At 35.8% G+C, this 23,035-nt stretch overlaps 1 protein-coding gene across 2 annotated transcripts in view; it reads right to left on the bottom strand.

The window, feature by feature from the left end:
- Nucleotides 1–23,035, bottom strand: part of LOC110378132 (homeobox protein caupolican) — a 45,691-nt gene that overhangs the window by 3,480 nt on the left and 19,176 nt on the right. For both annotated transcript variants that reach the window (XM_021337259.3, XM_021337257.3), the window contains exon 3: nt 21,206–21,315. In XM_021337259.3, coding sequence (XP_021192934.1) covers nt 21,206–21,315 — 110 coding nt within the window. The remainder of the gene's footprint in view (nt 1–21,205; nt 21,316–23,035) is intronic.

Below are 23,035 nucleotides of genomic sequence, written 5' to 3'. Positions count from 1 at the left end.
ACGAAGACGCGAATGTAAATTTTTAGAACATAATCAACCGTATAATGGCATAGTCCGATTTGGGCGAGATTTCAGATAACGTGAATCGAGACCGCCCCAATCCCTATCGCGCCCTCCCGGTCTCTCCGTGATCGCCACACAGAACCAATGAAAGCGCCAGCATAATAATTGAAATCGAGATAAGCCATCGACTGCTGTGCCAGCGTTAAGCTGCAGCTTATCTCAGACACAGCTACGTACGCATTTGTTGGTGGACCATGCGCCATTATTTGAATTGTGTCCTATAATATGATGCTGATCTTTATGATTCCTTTTTAATTCTAAACATGTAGATGTATATTATTATTATAACATATTTTTAACTCGCAAAGTTAAGGTTTCTCGAACCCTTAGGTATCGACATTCCTTGAAAACGTGGTTTTAGACGTACAAAGCCGTACGAAGCTTTACTGTTGCCGTGATATTTTGAATTTCTTTTTTAATTATTTTTGCTTTATATTATTTTACTTTTTGAGTAATCAAAAGCGACGAAAGTATATTTATGTTTTTACAGGACTTGAGGGGAAACCTGCACCATATGCTTTGTCTGCAACGTTATCGTAGATAGAGTAGGGTGGAAAATAGGGATGAGTGGTGAGAAATTAATAAAACTGTCACTTAAATCGCAAAAGTGACGGGCAGCGCCCCTTGTCGTTCAAAGTACGCGATCAACTTTGAATCTTTAGAGTCAGAGATAAGGTTGCAAATCATGTAGAGAAATTACATAATGAACTAGTACACTCTATTGTTAAGTAAGTTTGTTGTTGACTTAATTCTCGCCGATCCCATCGCCATTGAGCACAACGTCCTTTATTGAAAATGTTAGAAAATGATTTTACTGCTTTTCCGTTGTTACGAACAGTTGTTAACACTAACTATCAAATAAAGAGCTTCTTTGAGGACTATGATAATTTAAATATGACCAAGGCAAACTTGCAAAATAAACTTAATGACTTCGCGAAGCAGGCTATGAATGAACTAACATCCATAGAATTCGAGTGACAATACGAAAGTGGAGCGACGCCAAGCTTAGGCGTATTCTACAAACAAAAAGAGCTTCATTTATCCACGGCGTGCCACTTTCACAGTATCCGAGCTCGCGGGGGATCGGTCCGCAAGCTTCATTTTTTTATTATTTTGCCATCCCCGCGGCGTGCTAGCGCCCTGGCGGGCGGTTGCGGGTATCCACCCTTCTCACACCGAGCGACGCCTCGCCTTCAATTAAATCCCTATCTCTCGCGCCACCTCATGCTTCCTACTTAAACTCATAAAAATGAGATAAACACAAAAATATTGCTCGTACAGTCTGTCGTTATTATTAAAGTAATCCGATGGTGCTGCGGTTCATTCAGTTATTTAAATTTTATGCTCGATTGCTAGTTTATTGCATTAATGAACTGCATTTGCATTTTTTTTCTAAGTGCTTTCAAAGCATTCTCATAATTTGGAGCTAATGTATATGTTATGGACCAAGTGATAAATTGGGCAGTATACATAATGCCCGGTCATTATGAATAATGCCCAATATGAGAGTGCAATTTGATAATAATCATTCAAATAATCAAATTGACCGGGCACTATACATATTGCCCGTGACCTTTTGGGCAAAGTAATACAAACATATTTAATTTCATTTTTTTTATTGTTATTGACATTTAACTTAAAATAAACTAAATATAACACATCCCATATCAATTGACAGAGCATAGAAGTAAGCATGCAACATGCAGCAAGTATGGCTTCTGTCACGGCTCCGGCGCTGCGGGGCTCCGGCGGTCCCATGCGAGCTTATCGTCGCAGATGGTTTTCACGCTCACCACCGCAGCTTCGGCTTGCTGGCCGGCTCAGCCGGCCAGCCTCAGCCGCGGCGGCGAGCGCTGAAACTACCTGCGCCTCAGCTCGCAGGCCGCCTCGCCCCTCCGTGCCTACGCGGTTTTGAATTGCACTCTAGGGGTAGGGCAGACAAGACTACGTGGAGTCGGTTTTGCAGCCATTCGTTTTCGTCACTAAGTTCAGTTTTTAATACAATGTTTTGAATCCAAATTAAATTCTACCATAAAAAAAACGAGCCAAGACAAATTAGGTCGAGTTAATAAATTAGATGACAATTGTCCAATTAATAATTTTGTATCTAGACTTATAATTTCCCATTAAAATAGAACATATAATGTAAAACAATAATCATAAAATATGTAGCAAGTAACAGGATTTATTTATTAGAACAACTGCCACTTTCGCACCGCATAAAATATAGCTTTATTATCAAATTGCCCAACTATCATGTAGCAATATAATAATGCCCGTGCAATGTGATAAATAATGAAGTTAAGATAGTTATTAATCACTTGGCCCGATAAAGCTAGACATTATTCATAATGCTCGGGCATTATAAATAATGCCCGAATTAATCACATGGTCCATAACATATACATTTACAAGGGAAACGTGAGTCTTTTTAAATCGTGAAATATCAAATTATGAATTAGAGTGACGTTTTCTGGCAATACTCGTTTACACCTCTGTGGTCATAGATTATGTTGTAGAGTCATACTTAGGTCGTCGTAAAAGCGGGCGGACCAGGGCGTGCGTGAGTTGGAAGTCATAATAATGTAATAAAGGTTAAGAATGAACCGCAACGGTCCCTTCTGTACCGTACGTCTGGGTCAGATATTGGCATTATTGTTTTGCCACTTACCTACTCTGATAATTTGAATTCAGATGTTTATTTTTATCTAATCGAAAAGGTAAGCTTTCTTTGAGACTTATCATAAAATAATTCACCACCAAAGCACATTAGCGACCCAACCCACTTAAGTTTATGTGGTCTAAACCTATCAATATGAAAAGAATATATAACCTTTCCTGAAATATTCAAAGGAGGAGTCCAAGACCATAAAAGTACTCAGATTTATTAAACAAAGTTGTAAAAAGTCATAATATCTCAACTTTAGTATACTATTACTGACATGTAAGAAAGTTAAAAATAATAGATCGTTTATTAAAAAGAAACACAAAATCAAGAATGTTGCGACGGCGGCCGGCGCCTAGTCTCCACTATAAAAGTGCAATGTTTGCCGGTCGCACAACTAGCTCGAATGTACTCGACTGATCTAAAATTTCATTGCACATGTTTCTGTCGTGTCTAATTAGACCGTTTACGCAAAACAGCATCTTAAAAAGAGCAAAAACTCGGTGGAGTGTTTTGCGATTACGCTATTTTTATGTAACTGCAAGGATTGCGGATAGTTTGCTCTAGGATTTTTAGTTGTGGAGCAAACTTCTCTTTTGATTCGTGTGCGTGCAATAATATGATGTTTAAATAGTTAATATTAGAATAAGTTTGTTAACACGACTATGTAATTGCTAATGCTAATGGGCTTTGGGATAATGCGGTGCCGGCGTCCTGATTTGCCGGTGATGTGGTTCGCCTAAACCGATAAAATCAATTTATATTATTGGGCTAAATTGAGCTTGCTATTAGCGAGTGCAAACATTGCGACAGTTTAGAGGTATTTAAGTAGTATTAGTAATACAGTCCGAAAAAGGACAGCTGTCTGTGGTCTCTTTCGGCAAAGCTTATAATAGAAAATAGAGTTATATTTACATACAAAAGCCGTCAAAAGAGTTCTTAACTGATACGTAATCCTAATGTCTTTAATTTTATGTCAATTACATACCTACCACCGCCAGGTCAATTGTTACGCGTTTATGATAAATTATATCATTGTATTCAAGTAATGAAAATTTAGTTTGAAATAGATTTCTCTAAAACCAATAAAATAACACATTACTTAGTAAGTTTCCATGCTATGACTACACAAAAAATATTTTTTTAATGTATCCTACTAGACACCGTAACCGTATACGATCAGAATTTTTGTTTGAGTGATCCTACCGCCCCAACTAACTTGACGTAGCTTAGAGACAAGTTAACCTGATATAGTGTCTCTCTTACAGTTTGAATTTACCAATGACATCGCCTGCACCCATATAAAATTACACGGTGCCATATTTTGTGAGTTAATAGATGTAGGTACACCTTTTTCTTACGCTTCATAGATTTCGTCAACATTGTAATCCAACATCTATGAAATTTAAAAGACACACTTAATACATGGTGACACTTTTTGTGTGTATAAAAACCTATTTGATTTTGTTCTACGGAGTTGTATCATATTTCTATTACCTAGTCGAAGTTTAGGGACCAAACCATATTTGGTGTTAAACTTCTGGAATTTTATTTAGATTTTGAAATAAAACTGATTTTTGAATTATAAACAGATTTTTTGGATGCATAAATAGGAATCGAACAAGAAACTGTCGCTTTTTTAAGTTAAAATAAGTCTGTCATGCTACTCGTAAATTATAGAGTTCGTAAAAATAGTATCTGATAAAGCTAATTATTCGTCGTCGTAATATAGGAATGGGCGCACGCAACGACCAATCTCGGGTTATGGACGAAGTTTTAAAAGGTACGATACAGGTCCTAAATATTGGTGGGTAGATAGGGTGGCTGGGGGCGCGGCACGCCAAAAACACATTACGAGCCGGCAACGCGCTATTACGGCGAACCGCACGCGTCCATGTTAGCCGATAGCTGCCACCCGAACATGCTATCCGACGACTAATTGGTCAGCTTCATGCACAAAAACCCCTAATAGAAACAACTGCGGCCAGGGGGAGAGCCGCTTTACAGCCTAAACCGTATATGATCGCATTAATCGCAAGGTATGACTGTAACAATCCGGTGTATGGGGCTACCTAACGAATATTTTCGGCGGAGGTGGTTGTAATGAGGGCCAATCGTTCACTAAGGTGGTTAAAGGGCGTGTTATCTAGAGGCTTGGGCGGCGCATATTACGTGACAAACGAAGCGTAAACTTACCACCGCACCGGTACTTCGGTTGCGCCATCTTTGTTTTTGTAATAGGGGGTAACGTTTTAAATTGCTTTCATTTTCGGGTTTCAAATTACTTGGGTTTCCCATTTCCGGTGATATGTAACGTTAAGTAAATATGTATTCTACGTCTCCTCTTTCTTACATCTGGAGTTTGTAATTGACCAAATTGTGTATGTGATCAAGCAAATATGATTTACTTATAATATAATAGGTAAATCATTTATTTCAGACACAGTCCATACTTATTACAATTATTACTTATAGGCAAGCAATAATTATTATGGTTTTTGAAATGCACGTTGGGGTCCCTTCGATCTTCCGTATGTCTTGAAGAACGGATCAAATGAAACAGGGGTCATTTACCAACTTTTTGTCAGTCATGGAGTTATACGTAGAGTACTTATAATGTCGATAACTTTAGTTTTTCTGACGGATTACTTCGTTGCAAATTTTATTGCATTGAGGCAGAACTCCTAGTGTGGTCATAATCAGCGCTCGGGCTCAACAACAGAATGTTTATTTAAATGTACCGCAGCTTAAACAACATAATTATTGTTTTAAATCTTTCCATAATATCAATCTGCTCTTGTGTCGAGACGAAACTTTACAAAAACAAGGCATAAATTGTGTCCATTATCTGTGGCAAATTATTTTTCTGTTAAACTTGTGTCTTGACCCTGTCCGTTTGCGTAGTTGATAAAGTATTAATGTATGTGATACAGTAACACAAAGCTGTTTTAATTAATTTAACAATTATAACAACAACATTACTGTTCGCATAAGATATTGAAATCTAAGTGAGTGCCAGTGGATTTATACGCTTTTCATACTGGAAGTAGGTAATTGTTGTGGAGATTGTAAAAGTCAAAATAATACGTGAAATGTTATCAAGCGAGCTGTTTGTTGAAGTTAGTGAGCTTTGTGACGTGCATTATGTTAACAATGTCGGACTTGGAACTTTATCATGAGCTGTTTTGACTGGAAGGGGTTTTAGTGCACTACGTAACTTAAGTAAGGACATGTTAAGCATTTATGTTACATTCTATGGCGTTGTATTTTATTCTCCAAATGGTGAAACCTAAAAATAATAAAAACCAGGTACCTGTTTTGTTGACAATCATTACTTTGTTTTAAATTTTAAGTAACAATCCATCAAACTTAATCGTTCAAAAAACTAGTTACACGATAGTAAACTTACCACCGTGGAAATTCTTATTATTTTATTATAAAAAAGGCAAGAACTCATAAAACTGTCCTAATAATTTCTACTGTCCTAATTTTCTTTAAAACGAAATTGTCAACCACTGGGTCAACTGTCGGACGACTGTTTAGTTTGCAGAATGCAATTAATATGCATTAACTTAATTAGGAAACTAAAAAAACTGTGAATAAATAAAAAAAAGTAAAAATATGCCTATTTATTCGTTCCGGTTCCGGACAGAAACATTCAAAGAAGAAAGGTAATTTGGTATATTCAATAGTACCTTCATATATGATCTCCTTCTAACATTTATTGTTCAGATGATTCGAACTGACAACACATAAACAATAATTGGACATTAGCTATTACTCATACCTGATCTACGTGTAAAAGTTGTCTAAGTTTCTACAGCATCAAAACTACTACTAGTTTTGAGCGTATGTACTAATTGCCTTATAATTTTGATAATAATATTAGTACGAAGTTTCCAACATTTAAAGTGGTCTCTGTAACTGATATCTGATATAAATAATGTTACTCTATACTCACAATACATTAAGTAGCTCTTAGAACAAATGACCCAATGATTAATCTGGAATGAAATCTCTTTCAATTCCAATGACAATGAGTTAAGCTTGCCTCTATCTAATCTATGGAGTCTTTGTTTCACATTCTCAAGGGTCACAAAAACTACAATTATAAATGCACAAATGTTTAGATCAAAAGCACAAATGTGCTGTAGAAAGTACGGTAGCGTTTTTTTTATATAGGTACCTATAGGTACTCGAGTAAGCGCTGTCATTTACATTTAAGGTAACATTTATTTTACATAGTTATCGTAGCAGCGCTATGACCGCGTGTATTTCGGGTTATCTTAAGTAGCATAAATGATCTAGTCTACTTTATTAATGGGTTATTGGAATTGTTACAAAAATACCATATGGAATTATATTTTAGATGGGTTCTCATTGAATAGTACGAAGCTAAGAAAGTTTTTTACTAGAAAAATGTATGTTTTTGTATTAACTATGTACAGTTGCATGCTTTATCCTTATTAATTAATGGATCGAAAAAATAACATATATGTATTAACAAATTTTCAAAGAAAAAACGTGCAAGAGTGCAAAAAACCACCAAGTGACCAGCTATACCGGGAATAGTGTCCAAGCTACCGGTGATCTTCAGAGAAAGAAACCTCACAATACGCGTCTCTTCAAGGAGTACCGCCTTTTGAGTCAGTCTTGAGAGAGCCTCTTAAAATGTTGATCCTTGATTGAAGGCCTTGGTCATAAGACCATTGGCCGGCGCGGAAATCAGCACGACACGACGACAGTCGAATCATCATTCGACATTGCGACAACCACGCTGCTAAGTCGAGATACTTCATTTATAGTTACGTCACAAAATTGTGTGAAGCCGGCGTCCCCAACTCATTAGTTACAATTCCACGTCAGAGGCCTGCAGGCGAATTTGAGAAAACTCTGACACTAGGGCTTGTTAGGTGATTTAAAAAAAACTGCAGCTCAGTCGATAAGATAAAGACCCGGAGGCATCGCAAATCATTAATTTGTATTATATTTAGGAAGAAACCCAGTCTAATTGTAGGTACACGTCTACATTTTAGGTACCTATATCGTTTTTTTACAGATTGGAATCGCTTAAACTAACACTTAAACTTCCTTGAATTAAGTTCACCAGTTATGCACATTCACAACGGAATAAAATCCTAAAAAACCTGTCAATCGTTTCATATTATTAGTAATTGCGGTGTTCACTGAAACTTCCTTTTGTTGCGTTTACACAGTAGGTATTTATAGTGCCTAGAGTAAGAAACTGGCCACAAATATAAATGATAGTGATACGATTATTTGCTGTAAATTATGGTTGCAAGTATTAATGCTATTTTGCTGTAGATATTATGTGTCCCTTAAACGAGATTTATATACTCATATAAGTTATTTGTTTGATTACCTGTACGTGTGCTACATTATTATATTTAATCTTTTATCACTATTCACTGGATCTTGTGAACAATAAGTATATTATAGTTTTATTATCAAAGTAATATTCTAGAAAACAATTCCGATTATTTATACAAGGACTTTTACCATAAAATATATTTAATTTAAAATAAAATATATTTGATAAGATTCATAATGGTATAGCAGGTATTGTAATGGTAATCGGTGGTTATGAACAATAAAAATATAATTATGGCATCAAGTCAAACATATATCAAATCAACAAATACCACACAGTATTTTATCGAATCGATAAATTGTCATGTTTATTTTGTTGTTGTAAATTTGTTTACGACCTCCCAAAGACTTATCAATGCTCAACTCTCACTAGGAAGATGTCAACACATGCTATTTATCAAACGTCAATCAACTGTTGAACATTTACCTACATGGAAGTGTAAAGGCGCAGTTAGACCACTAATACATAATTGGACATTCCGATGGCAGATGATGCAAGCTGGCTAATACACGAGAGGGTACTTCATGTCTACATTTGAGTACTCAAATCATTTTGGACGTGGCCAAAAGAAGTTTCGAGTACAAGAATTACAGCACTTGTTTTAAATGCTCCGATATCGGCTTTTTACGAGCGTGGAATTTACAAAAATTCATTAGTCAGCCACTGCTGAGCTATTTAATAATAGAGGCAATTAAAACGCGAAAGAAAAATCTACAACTAAATCACGTTGAGAATTTCATTAAGCGTTTTGGTACATTTGACTTTACAAAAAACGTTAACGCTTAATCAAAATGACCAGTTCTAGTTAACTGGAGAAGAGAATGGTAATAAGGGACTAATTAACAGAGTAGGAGGTAATATTTTACAAAGGAGATTTACGTAAATTGGTAAAGTTTGTGATTACAGTAGATCTCGCACATCTGATAATGTGTTGTCTGTCCAGGCCTTAACATGTTCCTCGTTTGTCGCTGTGCTCTGCGGTGGCGCCACTGACGGCGCGATAGTCGTATTGGACCTCACAAGACGCCTTATGTAGAACGTATAAACTAGTGAAAATTAAGTGTCGTGACCACGGTTCACTTGCTATCAGGGGTCACGTCTCATTTTATTACTGACATATTATTAATATCGATGAGAACATTGAATTTTATACGGTCAGCAGGCATTGTTTCGCAACAATTCCTACGATTTTCGTTGCGTAATATCACTGTTCGTGATCAGTGAATTCTTTATTGGTCAAGTTGCATGGGTTTATCTTGACTTACTTGTTTTATCTGCGTCGTCCACTCTACGACAACTTTTAATGGGTATAGTCGAATATTATTTTCAATATGAAATTAAAATGGTTAATATATAGGTTTCATAAATTTTCTTGTGTTCGCAAAATAAGATGATTAAAAAGCATTTGCTATTTAGCATGATATTTAAAACTCTTATCGGATTTCAATAGCAGTGGATGCAGTTTTCATTAAAATTACAACATTGGGCACGGAGTTTGTCCTCTTGGTACCTTACCTACCTACCTACCTTGGTACATTGTTAGTAGCAAAGAAAAAAATCTTATAACGGCAAAACATGTTTATTTAATTATTCCGTTATGTTCAGGATTACAAATATGTGTGTTGGTATAGGTTTTTATAATTAGATACCTTCTGTTTCTATAGAGTTCCAATAGTAAGTCATATTGAACAATACTGTGAATATAAACTTTCTAAGATATTTGTTGAGCAGATCGCCATCTGCAATTATAATTTTACCTCGAAATTGTCGTCTAATAATATTGAAATATTTCTTAATGCCTAACGTGTTTTGTAATCGCCATGGCAGTTCAATGTGTCACACAGATAAAATATAGGAACTAAGATTCAATTTATCTTGAAAAAATAAGACCTCATTAAAACGTAACTTAGGCAAACGAATAAGTTCATAGCTATTTTTTTATACATTTATATTGGCCTCAGTTATAACTGTCAATTAGTTACTAAGCTTTCCATACCAGTGAAAATATGTTTATTAATACTACGTTTGAAAATCAAACTGTATTTATGTTAAAAATAACAAGGAATGAACGAAGTAAGTACGTTAAGTAGGTAATCATAAGCCCTGCAAGGAGAAGATATGTGCAACTATTTCTATAAATATTGCCTTTCTCTAACATACTGCGTTTTACGGCGTCTATTATTGTTGCACTTATGTTTAACACGCTACATATGTACATTCAGCTGGACACGCAAGACCGATACATGACCAATACCAACAACAAACTGTCTGCAACATGTACAACCGCCAGCTTGTTATATCGTTCAAGGAACCGCAGATCGTATGTATGTCTACGTAATCGACTACACGTTGGACTGTTGAGCAAGCATTAGTCGGACATGATTTATAAACAGGTTTCTAAATATTATTTGATATTTTTAACTTCATTTTCTTCCTCACAATAAACAGTAGATACCATGACAACAAAGGCTAAAACTGATCTATACTGAGGGGACACAGTGTATCATGTGTGTGTGAATAAAAAGTTTTATACGCAAAAATATCTTTGATCATTTATTCTGTCTATGAGAATACAGAACCCAGTTCTTACATAAACGGACAGAGCTCTAACGGATAAATATAATTGTAGGTAACAGTAAAAAATTAGCACGTGAACGACCTTTAAATTAAAATTTCAATTAACTTAAAAATAGTAACAAGAATAATATGTCGTATCGGTAAAAATGAATAGTGTTAAGTTTAATTAAATATACGCCGATTTAATTAAAAAATCACTCACATTTTCATTGGTATGAAGTACAGGCAGGTAGAGAAATTATTTCACTAATTAAGTATTTTGATGTTGATAAGCATCTAGTAGGTAACCCAAAAAGTCTACCAGACCTAAGAACGCCACAAATGTCTGTATTTTTTTCAATAATATTTAGTAATTTAGTGTTGCCTTGGCTAAACCTAATTAAATAATTTATACAAAATTAATATAAGTAGATTAAAAAAACCTTTTTAACCACGTAGACGCCTTAAGCACGTAGGATCGGGAAGTATGACAGCGAGATGGGGAGGCCACGCTTTGCCCAGGAGTGCGATGATAGGATAGCAATAATAAATAAATAAAAATAATTTAAACCTTTGACCGGGGATTGCCTTGGGTACATTGATATAGTGTACAAAGGTATAATCGTCGGTTTTGTGAAAGTTTTAGAGCTTCAGCGTGTCAGCTTCGGCCCCAAGTTCTTAAAATCCAGGACTTTAGTCCCGTGGTCTGGTAGAGATATTACAAAAAAATATATATTTTTAAACAAGAAAAATGCGCCCAACTTGCAAACAGCAGTGTAGATAACCTTAAGACATCGACGTCTTGATGCATTAATCTACAAGCATTTGAGAATTTTTGCCTTTTTTTTGTGTTTTGGAGGTCGGTCTAACAACAAAATTACATAAAAGAAGACTTTCCTAGATTTCTTCAGGGTGCTAACAATGTTTATGCCCTATTGTATTAGTATTAAATTTAAATTACATACCTCAAAAAGGCGAGGCTCATAAATGGCGATCAAGAGCATATATTTACGTCAAACTCATACCTAATTATACTTACAGGACCATCATCTTTTTGAAAGTCTCCTTGGTTCCTAAACACACATTCTGGTAGAAAGTTTCTGATAAGTATGACGGTAACTTATTTGTTTTTCTATGAGACTTCGACATCATCATCATCATCAAATATATGAAAAGCATGAATTGAAGTAGATTTAAGGCTTTCAAGTAAAAGTGGTGAGTCTATTTTTAATTAAGTTGAATAAGCACATTGATGTTGATCACAACTCGCCTCGTGGCCGCCGCTGACCGATAGGAAAAAGGAAAGAGGAAGCGACCAATGCGCCTAGAATGAAATTAGCCCGTCGGTCAATTACTCCGAACCGAGCGCGGCTTACTAATGGCACGTGCGGCGTCCCTTGCATACGCCACCGCTCATTTATATGCCTTTGCGCGTACTCTTTATTGTTCCATAGATTGGTAATACACGGGAGGACTGGCACTTTGTGCTGTAAATCGTTGTCTGTACACGTATCCACGATTAACTGTGTGCTGCAGCCTTAGTCGAAGCGGGCACCGTGTCAGTACATGCCGCCTCTGCGCAAGTGTGGACGATGACATCATGTCCGGAATGGAGTGGCCACACAGAAACGTGAGGGTACGTGTTCGACTGACTCTTATTATCGTAGCGCGTTACTGCGTTCGATGACGCATAGCCCTTTGCTCGGCTATACCAATCATGTATTATAGAAATGATCCGCCATACTGATGAAAATATTATCCTTCTCAACAGAATTATGCATGTGTTTGCCAATTCATGTTATTTTAGGAGTAAAAGTGCAGATATTAATAAAGCTAAGAAGAAAACAGTATTTGCTCTAAATAATACAAGTAACGAAATCAAATATTTTTAATTTCATTATAGGTATAAGGAGCTTATTAGTATAAACATAGTCGACCAAGCAAAATGTGTACCTTCATATTATTTTTCTAAAAGTATTGGTCAATTAAGACAAAAATAAAATAAAACAAATAAGCTTATTCATTTTTTTGGTCCCGTTGACTACGCTAAGCTTAAAGACTTTCTCTCTTAAGTGTTGGTGATGGATAAATTGAAAACGTTCACCTTCTAAACTTTATACCCTACCTCAAAGCAAGAGAGCCAAAACACATATCCAAAAAATATCCAGAACTCTAAGAATGATCATTGTGTCATGATCAATCATGACACAATGATCATTCTATCTACTTACTGACTATTTTGTATGTACATCTCTGACCACCATCATAACAGCATATTTCTGATCTTAATTAGAAACAGACCACTGAGTAGCGATGTTGCTATAATTTTAGGCAAACGAGAATCGACAGGCGCCGTCATATTGGGAAGTTATAACCATTAAGAGAATACAATCGCAATTTCTTCCTGTCATAAATAAACTTTGGCGGGCATGAGTAATCGTTACTTTGTGTGCACAATATCGGGTCGGGGCCAAATAGATTGGTACGTGAGCTGCGTGCCGACCGCGTCCGCCTCCCGAGTATTATCACTTGCTTCAACGAAATTCGTCTACACTTTTGTATGGTGTAGTTGAATTTTCCGTTTGTAATTATGTCGGTGGACAGAGGAAGTGTCGGCAGTGGTTGTTACACCAGTCACGACGCACCGGTTGACGACCGTCGCCCGTCGTCTAACGGGCTACTGCCAGCTATGGACTGCGGCGCGACCATCTCACATTAGGGACTTAAAATATATTTAGCTGGGCCCTCAGCGTATTATACATCACGTATCAATATGGGTGATAAGAGAATATCTTAACATCATGTGAAATTATAGCATCTTTAAAACAGACGATTCATTGTAAGCCGAATAATTCCATGTTGTTATCCTATATTTTACATACATATTAGGCTTATTAAAGATAACCGTTATCGTATGATGATTCTTAAATTTTGCGATATATAAAACATATTTTTGCAGTGATGGAGTTAAATTGATCGGTACCTAGGTTGGCATAAGGGGAACTGTGAATTAAGTAAGCCTGTTGCGTTACGTAACACTCACGCAATGTGGAGACTGTAAACTTTGATTTATGTTAATTAAATTTAATAAACAGACAGACAAACTGTTGAACTAGACGCGTACTATCGTTTCGCTTGAAGGCACGTAGATAATTAGATAGAGTTTAAAGCCGTACACCGTAGTTTGCGAGCCCATCGCTTATGAGCATATCTACTGCAGTTAACCGTTTCTCTCAGATGATTTTACAACATTCGTTAGGTTAGCACCAACCAACGTATGCTCAGTTATTTATAAATTAGTAAAGTTATTTGTCGACTTGTTTTGAATCGACCGTATAAGTAAGTAATATTAATGAGTGTGTACAAGCAATCAGGATATGCAGATTTCTGTGAAAATACGCAGCATGAATTTTAATGTTTTAATTTGACGAATTTAACTAAATTACCAGCTTAGCATAGTGTAAGCTATCTCCAACTATCTGCCAATGGTTTGGTTAGACAGATTAGTTTGAATACAATCGTAAATCAAATTATTAGGTATTTAGTCAGCCGATTTTCGATCATTGTAACATCTAAAGCGCAGTATTACGTCTGAGGCTTATTACCTATTGTAAATTAATAAAAAAAAAGCGGGAGAAATATTATAACGCAAACTTTTTACGATATTCAATATAATAGAGAATGCTCAGTCTGACAAAGCTATTAGGCTAGCAACGAACAAGTTTATGTTACACAGGCATGCAGAAAGTTCAAATCTCTCCTCACATTTTTCAACTTTGTTTAACTCTTGTTTACGTTAGACTTTAATATTTTTATTGTTGTATACTTATGCTTAAATAAACACAATTTATATTTCAGTAAAGTAGAACTAAAGAAAGAAACTTTGATCGTTTTTCTGGTGTTCATACATCGTTTAACAGATAAAATAATATGTTTTATGTTATTCGGATACAAGGAAAATAATTATTTTAGTAAACTGGGCCTTAAATCGAATGTGAAACCAGAAGTCATACATAACTATCTAGAACACGATAGAATATGAGGCAGAATTAATAGCTGCTAGTTTTCAAAGCCTACTAATTATAGTTTTATCAGCGAGGCACCTTGGTTAGTCTTGATAAAGCTAATAAAAAATTCAATAAAAAACTGTTTAATTCACCTCTATCACGTTTTGAAGTCGGTAACATAGTTAAATGTACATAATTATAGTCCGTTTTCGTGTTTATTTAGTACATACATATCATTACGGATTGTTGCCGACGTGAGTGATTAAGGTGTGAGATACGCATCGGGAAAGAGTCGTTGTCTGGAGTCGCACCTGCCGACCGCTCGGCTCACTTCAAAACCTTCTATTACCTCATTATTAGTGAGACGCCCCTCGACGTTTTACAACATTTTAATTGTGTTATTTAACGCTTGTTATTTCACGACTGACATGGTGATTTATTCGTTATTGGCAGTTGCGGATTTTGATCGCACGACTATTAAGCGAAACCTGTAAGCTTCCTGTCAGACAGTGTAATTGAAAGTGACAGATGTTTATTTATAACTAGTCGGATAAATCTGGTAAAGTTATATTTGATTTTTACTACTAAACAAGTCAAGTTTTTAATAGACGTTAAAAATATCATGTAAAAAATAAAGGCGATATGTGAAAAAAGATTTAAAGGTACCTATCACATCAAGTTGAGTTCCTATGGGATAATACGTCACACCGTTAAATTGCTTGTTGAGTTAGAATATTTTTATTGATAATACCTCATTCTGGTTTAGTGGACAAGAGACTTTTAAAAACTTGTTGCTACAATCATTGTATTCATCAGTATTTTATAGCATTGTTTACGAATACACCTCGGTTCTTTTCAATGTTGTTATCTTATCCAAATCTTTGGCGTGATTATTTTAAGCCTTCCGTTTATGTGTCTGTTTCTTTTTATGCAGGTAAAATTTAAACAGCCTTCGATATTTGCGTTGTCTTTAGTTCTTTCGAAATAATGTTGTTTTTTTTAAGATAACTAATATAGTTCTCGCCGAACTTTAAAGCGTTCCAGATATGTTTTGCTGGCCAAACGCAATGTACTGGGCTGCTAGTTATCATGTGCGATCACTATACATACCTAAGTAGTATCATGCATAAATTCAGGAGTACGTAACATCCAGCACCGTATACCTGCGTGGCTAAAATGGCGATAAGTAATTGATGTGACATGTAACAGAAGAATGCCAGTCGAAATTAATGGTTTGATATCAAGACCATCTTACGGCCAGTCCTAACGCATACAGAGAGAGATGACTACTGACTTTCAAACCTACACAATCTTGCAGAGCCATACTTTGGGATGCAACGGTTGTTCTGACTGAATTATATGGTTAAAATAGGAGAAGTGGCAAAGGTGCTAGTGATAATGACCGCGGACTGTACATACAGTCCAAGAGGTCGAAATAAAGATGCTAAGGTGAATGTATGTGTGTCACCAGGCTCCATAAAATCTACGATGAAAACATGCGCGGAAGAGTAGTGTGCGCGATGTAGTGGAGAAGATACAAGAGAGCCAGCTACGGTGGTATAGACTCGTAAAGATAAGGCCACCAGATCTTTTCATCCCTCTCTGGTCAAAATCGGGGCAATACCAACGAGGATGTACAGAAGGACTAGAAGAAGAAATGAAAACCAATACGTTTAATCGTAAGTAAGTATATTATATATTTTTTAATATGAATTCTGCTTATTAATGAAAGTTAAAAAAAATGTCTTTATGACTTCAATAAAATTTTGATCTATTAATTAATTCGTAAGACACAAAACATGAAAAAGAGCCTATAGTATTTTCAAAATTCCGCACTATTAATCGTATCGGTGTCTAGTAGGGCCTTGTGTGGAACTTGTGAAATACCAATTTAAGACTAATATAACTATTCAGTCGATAGCTTGTGCCTAGGTTATGCCTCCTTAAAATAAATCTCTTTCCTCTTTTGTCTTTTAATGATATATTATGTAATACTAAAAGATTTGCGATAGCATAGAATCGATAGACCAAAGAAACGATGGATGGATTGTGTGAAGGTAGATATGGTAAGAAAGAATGTTACTTGTGAGATGACGGCACATAGAAGAGTATGGAAGAAGAAAACATGCTGCGCCGACCTCAAATAAAATTGAGATAAGGGCAGGAGGATGATGATGATGATGGAAAAAGAAGAAAACAAAACAGTATACAATTCTGAACTATGCCAATAACTGGACGATGGTCTAAACAGCTTACGTGACATACGCAGCCAACAAAACGGGATTGCACATTCATCCCCATTCGTTAGCAGCTCAGAAACTAAATCAAATTACTGTAATCGTCAGTGATGAATATAATTGGCAGTTTACGTATCCATGTTGCGCTTGTAGTACGCGCGCACCGTTAACGTTATTTATTATGATTTAACGAACGATTGAAATACTAAACAACAAGCGGCTCTTCATTATCACACTTTTTCATATTATACCGGAACCGAGCAAAGTAAATGTAGCTATTAGCAATCCTATTTACCACAGATACGTTTTTATAGCCAATTACTGTTTTACAGCAAACGATAAATACTTCCAATACAGCGGCATACAACCTAATAGAGGATACACAATGTTTTTAAATTACTAATTCAAATTAACGAGGAGTTTCGTTGCGGTAGAAGAACGTCTAAAGTTAGTTCCAATCGCATAATCTATATTCATTCGGCGAAGTTAGCGCGGCATCAGTGCACAGCGGTGCAATTAAAAACGTATAAATCAAAGCACTCTCTCTACATATAGTTAACAACGACGGTAATCTATTAACGTGTTATAAAGCTACTAATTAACTTATATCCACGACCTTTTTTTACAATTAGTTAACTAAAAAATGTTCATCATGTTTATATCTATATCAACATGATATCATTTTGCATGCTCCAGAAGTTCTTACACTAAAGTTTTCATTATCTGTGTTTGTAAATACATAGTTTTTACTTTGAGGACTTGTTAAGAGACAAAAGTTTTAATTTTAATAAGCTCTCAGTATCCATGCTCATGCTCACTGTATATTCATAATTGATGCACTTTTGTTTATCGTGTTCACCTGTCGATTAATTACAAGTAGATATCGTTTATGGATAGTTTATGTGTTATAAATGGGATAGAAAAACAATGTTTCCTCCTCACATTGACATGAAACCATTGCTAATTATAATTACCGACGTGGCGCGATGAGCAAGTAGCAAAAACAGTTCATGAGAACGATGCCATGATTGTATTAACTTTCGTATTCTTGTTACACGATCAATAGGTATGCCGACATCATCGCTAAAAAAATCTTGTTAAGGCGTATAAGTATAAGTACTAAGGCGTGAAACTAATGAAGTGTTTCTGTTACAAAAACTGCAATGCAAAAGTATTTCTTTAGGCTACAGATTTCATACTTTTTGCGTTTTGTCTGGTGCGTGAAACATTAATTACCATTCATTGATTGACTTTTCTTGCTTGCGGACTTCCTTTACAAATGAAGATAGATGTTATAGCTTTTTATTCAATGAAAATACGGATCTTATTACTTATTTCATGGATGTCTTCATTTCATTGAATTTGAACCATTCCCATCAAAATGAAGAAGAACTGACGTTGGAAATGTGTCAAAATTTTCATTCTATTTACTGCTGTGTGTCCACATCCTTTTTTCTGACATGTTAAAAACAACGACATTTTTTATCTCACTGCTTTGGTTATAAACTACCTGGGGGACTACTTCTTCTAAAGTAAGGAGAAATTCCAAGTGTCTAGCCCTTTGTCAACTTTGTTGCTTATCAATGAATAATATATAGCGAGGGAGGAGTGCGAGGACTATGGAATAAGTCAGTATGGATGTTTAGTTGCGAGCTGCCGTCAAGTTTGACGTGAACTACACTCAGCTGCATCCGATACAACTGGACGCCGACCCCAACGTAGCCATGTTCCTTACTCACTTAGCCACGAGCTCTTCTATAGATTAAAAGAAAATTATTTTACTAAGGTCCTAAGGCTTGTGTTTTAAAACTTTTACAACTTGTCCAGAGTGTGCGTCGTACGGCCTTAACACAGATTTTTATTTGCTGAAATATACTAATTTCAAGGCATCACGAAGGAAATTGAACAATTATCTACACGTTATGTGTTAGTTATAAAACATAAATGGCGGGTCACGCTCTCTCAAGCAGCGTCTAGGCGCCATTCCTAGAAGCTCCACATTGTACACATTCTATGTAATTGGTATTTTATTAATTGAGCTGCCAATAACAGATGGTTTTTACGAATGTTTAAAGATGAATTAATTGTTTGATTTGCCTATTTTCATTTACTTAACTGGAACTACTTAATTCAGATATTACTTGCATGTCCCATCTCTTTTTGTGTCAACAACAAAAGGTATCATGCCGCTTTCATAAAGTAAGTAATAAGTAGGTACCTTCAAAAAACCTCGGAAGCCCGATGAACATAGTGATTGTCAGCTATTCCGACGATCAATAGTAAAGTGGAAGTTTTTTACGAATGTAGGTCGAGCCGATCGGATGGCTACAATACTGCGCACTAAAGGCCCGCTTTCATGTAGATACACGAAACACTTTAGCACTGGTACGCCATAGACGGACACAGTTTTGATAATCTGATCCAACATTCATAATTATCTAATAAACTCATGTTTTGTAACCTTTTCAGTTTGCCGCTATCAGTTTGCATAAGCGTGTTGACTGTATCAAATCCTATCGACGTAGTACGTTTGCGCTGATTACGATAATATATACATAATGATAATATACTCGTAGTATATCAAAAGACTCCACACGAATTACTAACTTATTTAAAGAAGCGATATCAGTCAAATGCTTTCAATGGGTTAAACGGACTTTGATTGCTATTTGAAAATAATTCGATATTAAGCTGTTTATTATGGAATTAGCCATAGTTATCTTTGTCTATATAAATATTTTGTAATGTTCTAGAAATGTTCTGTGCGTTTACAAGTCATGCGTTGGTATAGAGTAATGCCGTCATAAACACGAAGGCTGCGATCACATGCCCTAAGTACAAGAACTAAATGAGATTTCTTACGTACATAGTTGTGTGTGCGTTAGTAAGTAACCCTTAGCTCAATAGCGGGGCGTACACATCGATATTCTACACCCCTCTGTCCAAGTATCTGGTTACCTGACAATGTTGTTTGGTGATCCAAAGCCAGTATTTTGTAGTGTCCAAGTAAATCTTTTTATACATATACGTACATTGAATGTTATATGTACTGTACAAACAGAAAATAATTATGTCAATTGTTGAAGTGATACAGCATCAATAATTGACATAATTATTTTCTGTTTGTAGGATTCACGAAATCGATCCTTAGTTCTCATTCAAACTTAGTAACTTACCTATACCTAACCTATGTACCTATTGCAAACCATTGTATTTACGTCGAGCATCTCTTAAGCAGTTTATTATAAGCTCTTGGACTAAGTAATAATAAATAACAATTCCGCATAGTTTTTTTTTATTTCACTAAAAATTAATATGAATATTTTTGGCGCAAGTATATTTTTAAAATTGTGCTGTGAAAGAACTCTTTGTAAGGGAACACTTAACCGCCTTTCCGCTTTAAGGGTATTTTTGTGCCACCTTGTATAGCCCTTCAATTATTTTATACGAAAAGTTGGAGCTTTAATCTTTATCCCTCAATTGCGTGACATGGTGATAATAATGTTGTTTCACCTTTCATTTCACCGTTAATTTTAATAAGACAGTAATTAAGTTCTTGACGTATCTAGGTGATAAGTCAAGAACTAAAAAAACATAATATTACTTGGCATTTTTTTATTATGTTTTTACTTTAATTTGGAAGTAGAAGTTGTGGTTTGATATAAAAGGAAACCGAAAAAAAACACATTTCATAAATTACAATAGAAATATCCTACTTCTTAGGTATCTAAAAGTACAAAGATACATTCTAAACAAATATAGTATACTTGAGGTGGTTGAACTGAAGTCAACAAAGCCGCATTTTTTCCCTATAAACGTCCGGAGGCTTAGTTTAATCGAGACTACAGCGTAAAAAGAGCATCAGTGGTATGGACAGGGAATGTGGAGTGACAGTAGGTAGTTTGGGCGTAGCAGCCATACTAGACTAGCCTTTATATCGGTTTATCCCCTTTTTAAAGAGATTTGCACGTCTACTCTGTCGATATTGCAGCCGTTAGGGACTTATGTGTAAATTACCGAGGGCCGACTATCGGCTGGTTTTGGCTTGCACTTACTCAAAAATTAATTATGCCAGGCACAAAGCTGCCTAACGCTGTCAACGAGAATTGTTAATCAAGAAGCATAGACAGACCAACCTGAATGAAATATACATTTTTGTGATGGAAACTGCTAGCTAATGCGGTGAATATTATGAATGCGACGATTAGATACAAATGGTATTGAAATCTAATGGGCAAGATGGCAACCGCTCAGTGTGGTTTACTAGTATCTTGAGTGAACTTACCCGTTGAAAGGATATCCTGCGAAGGCTGCATCATAGGGGTGATATACTGTTGGATAAGGCCAGGTTGCTGCACTTGCTGCGAGATTTTCTTTTAGTTCGATGCCGGCAGCCTAATAAAAAAACACAAATTAGTTCAAGCTCACGTCATCAATTAGGTATACCTAATTAAAATACTCAGTTTCATAAGTAGGTATAGCTGTCCCGTTATAATACCTCCTTCTACGATTCCGGTAGCTTTTAAGTAATCCATTTCTAAAATGATCCTAGTCTGATTGATTTCTTGATCGATCGTTCTGGCGTGCGGGCCTTAACTATTATTACTTAATGGGCAAAGATAGGAGACGAGTGAATCAATCATCTTTTGATCGACAAATACTAACTTTTTTGTTTCAAAACAGACTCCGAGATAATCTTTTAAATAAATTTTAATGTTTTATAACTTAAAAACATTTTGATTGAGAATGTTTCACATTAAATAAATAGTAGTTTTAAAATTATGATTAATTTGTTATTAAGGTTGTGCGCCGGGGATCGCGTAAAAAGCATGGCTGTCACTAAGGGTCCAAAAATTTATAGCGACACATTAAAAATAACTCAGGAGCGAGTCTTAATGCGGTCAGCCAGGATAAATCTATCAAAAGATTTTGTTGTCCAACAACTTCATTGGTGGCCGAATCGAAAATCCGATAATAAATTTTACTCAAGCACGACAGCGTAATCCAGTCGCGCTGTCGCTCTTTGTTGCTGCGACCTTTGTGATATAATTCCAGTTTTCTGTTACTTCAAATAATAATCGGACTACGCCGTAACGCGAATCTGTGGCCACATGGATTTATTGTGCCTACTGCGCTGTTGTCATATTTACTTAATCGGTTGATCCCATCCATCGTTGAGGTTTCACAGATAACATTCAAAATGTGACACAGGGTGAAATATTGAGCTTACTATAAAACGTGGAAGAAAACTATCCAGGTATTTCCATTTCGGCTGCGTCCGGGATGTACTCTTTCCCTTACCCGGACGAAATACAGCCTGTGTTAGTCGGGGATACTAAATAATTTTTCGAATCGGTTCATTAGTTTCGGAGGCTTCTGGGGGTACAGACAAATAAAAAATGTCTCCTCGTTATAATATTAGCATCGAAGTATAGATAATCAGAATCGGCAGTGATAATCGCCATGACGCATGGTTCTGTTTCGCGTGGCCGCATGAATCGAGTGGCAATTTGGCTTATTGGAATGTCTAATCAAAAACCTTGTTTTTATAGGTTTTTGATATATTTTTCCACGTAATATACCTACGTATTATGTATAACGTATACAAAACTGGCTACTGTTTAAAAAGTTATATTGATTGCAGACACCTACTAAAAAGTAGGGAATGATTGATAGACGTGTTCGTCTTAACGATACAATTATTTAAACACAAAAAACTTGCCCGTGATCTTTATTGGTATCAACATTATGAGACTGATGGAACCTAGCTATAATCCCATTAACATTAGAGTGTTGAACTAGCCAGTAGGCAACTATATATAGGTATTTATGGAAGGTATAAGTTAATCCGTTGAGCGATGTGGTTGACACGCAAGCTCAGGTAGCGTTCAAATGTCGTCGAGTCCACAAGCGTACTAAGAAGATACACGACTTTGGTAAGATTAAAAAAATGTTTGGTTACGTTATTTTCAAAGAAATTTTATTATTAATGTCAGAAACAGCTTAAACTTGAGATAGACAATTTATATAAACGTTTTTCAAACAACAAGTCAAGTTGCTGAATTTTAAATTGCATTTCAATGTAAAACAGTATTGTTTATTTCCAATTGTTTTT

The sequence above is a fragment of the Helicoverpa armigera genome, chromosome 1 (genome assembly GCF_030705265.1).
Source record: "Helicoverpa armigera isolate CAAS_96S chromosome 1, ASM3070526v1, whole genome shotgun sequence".
NCBI lineage: Eukaryota > Metazoa > Arthropoda > Insecta > Lepidoptera > Noctuidae > Helicoverpa > Helicoverpa armigera.
The sequence above is the reverse complement of the archived record's forward strand: the minus strand, read 5'-3'. Positions and strand labels throughout refer to the sequence as shown.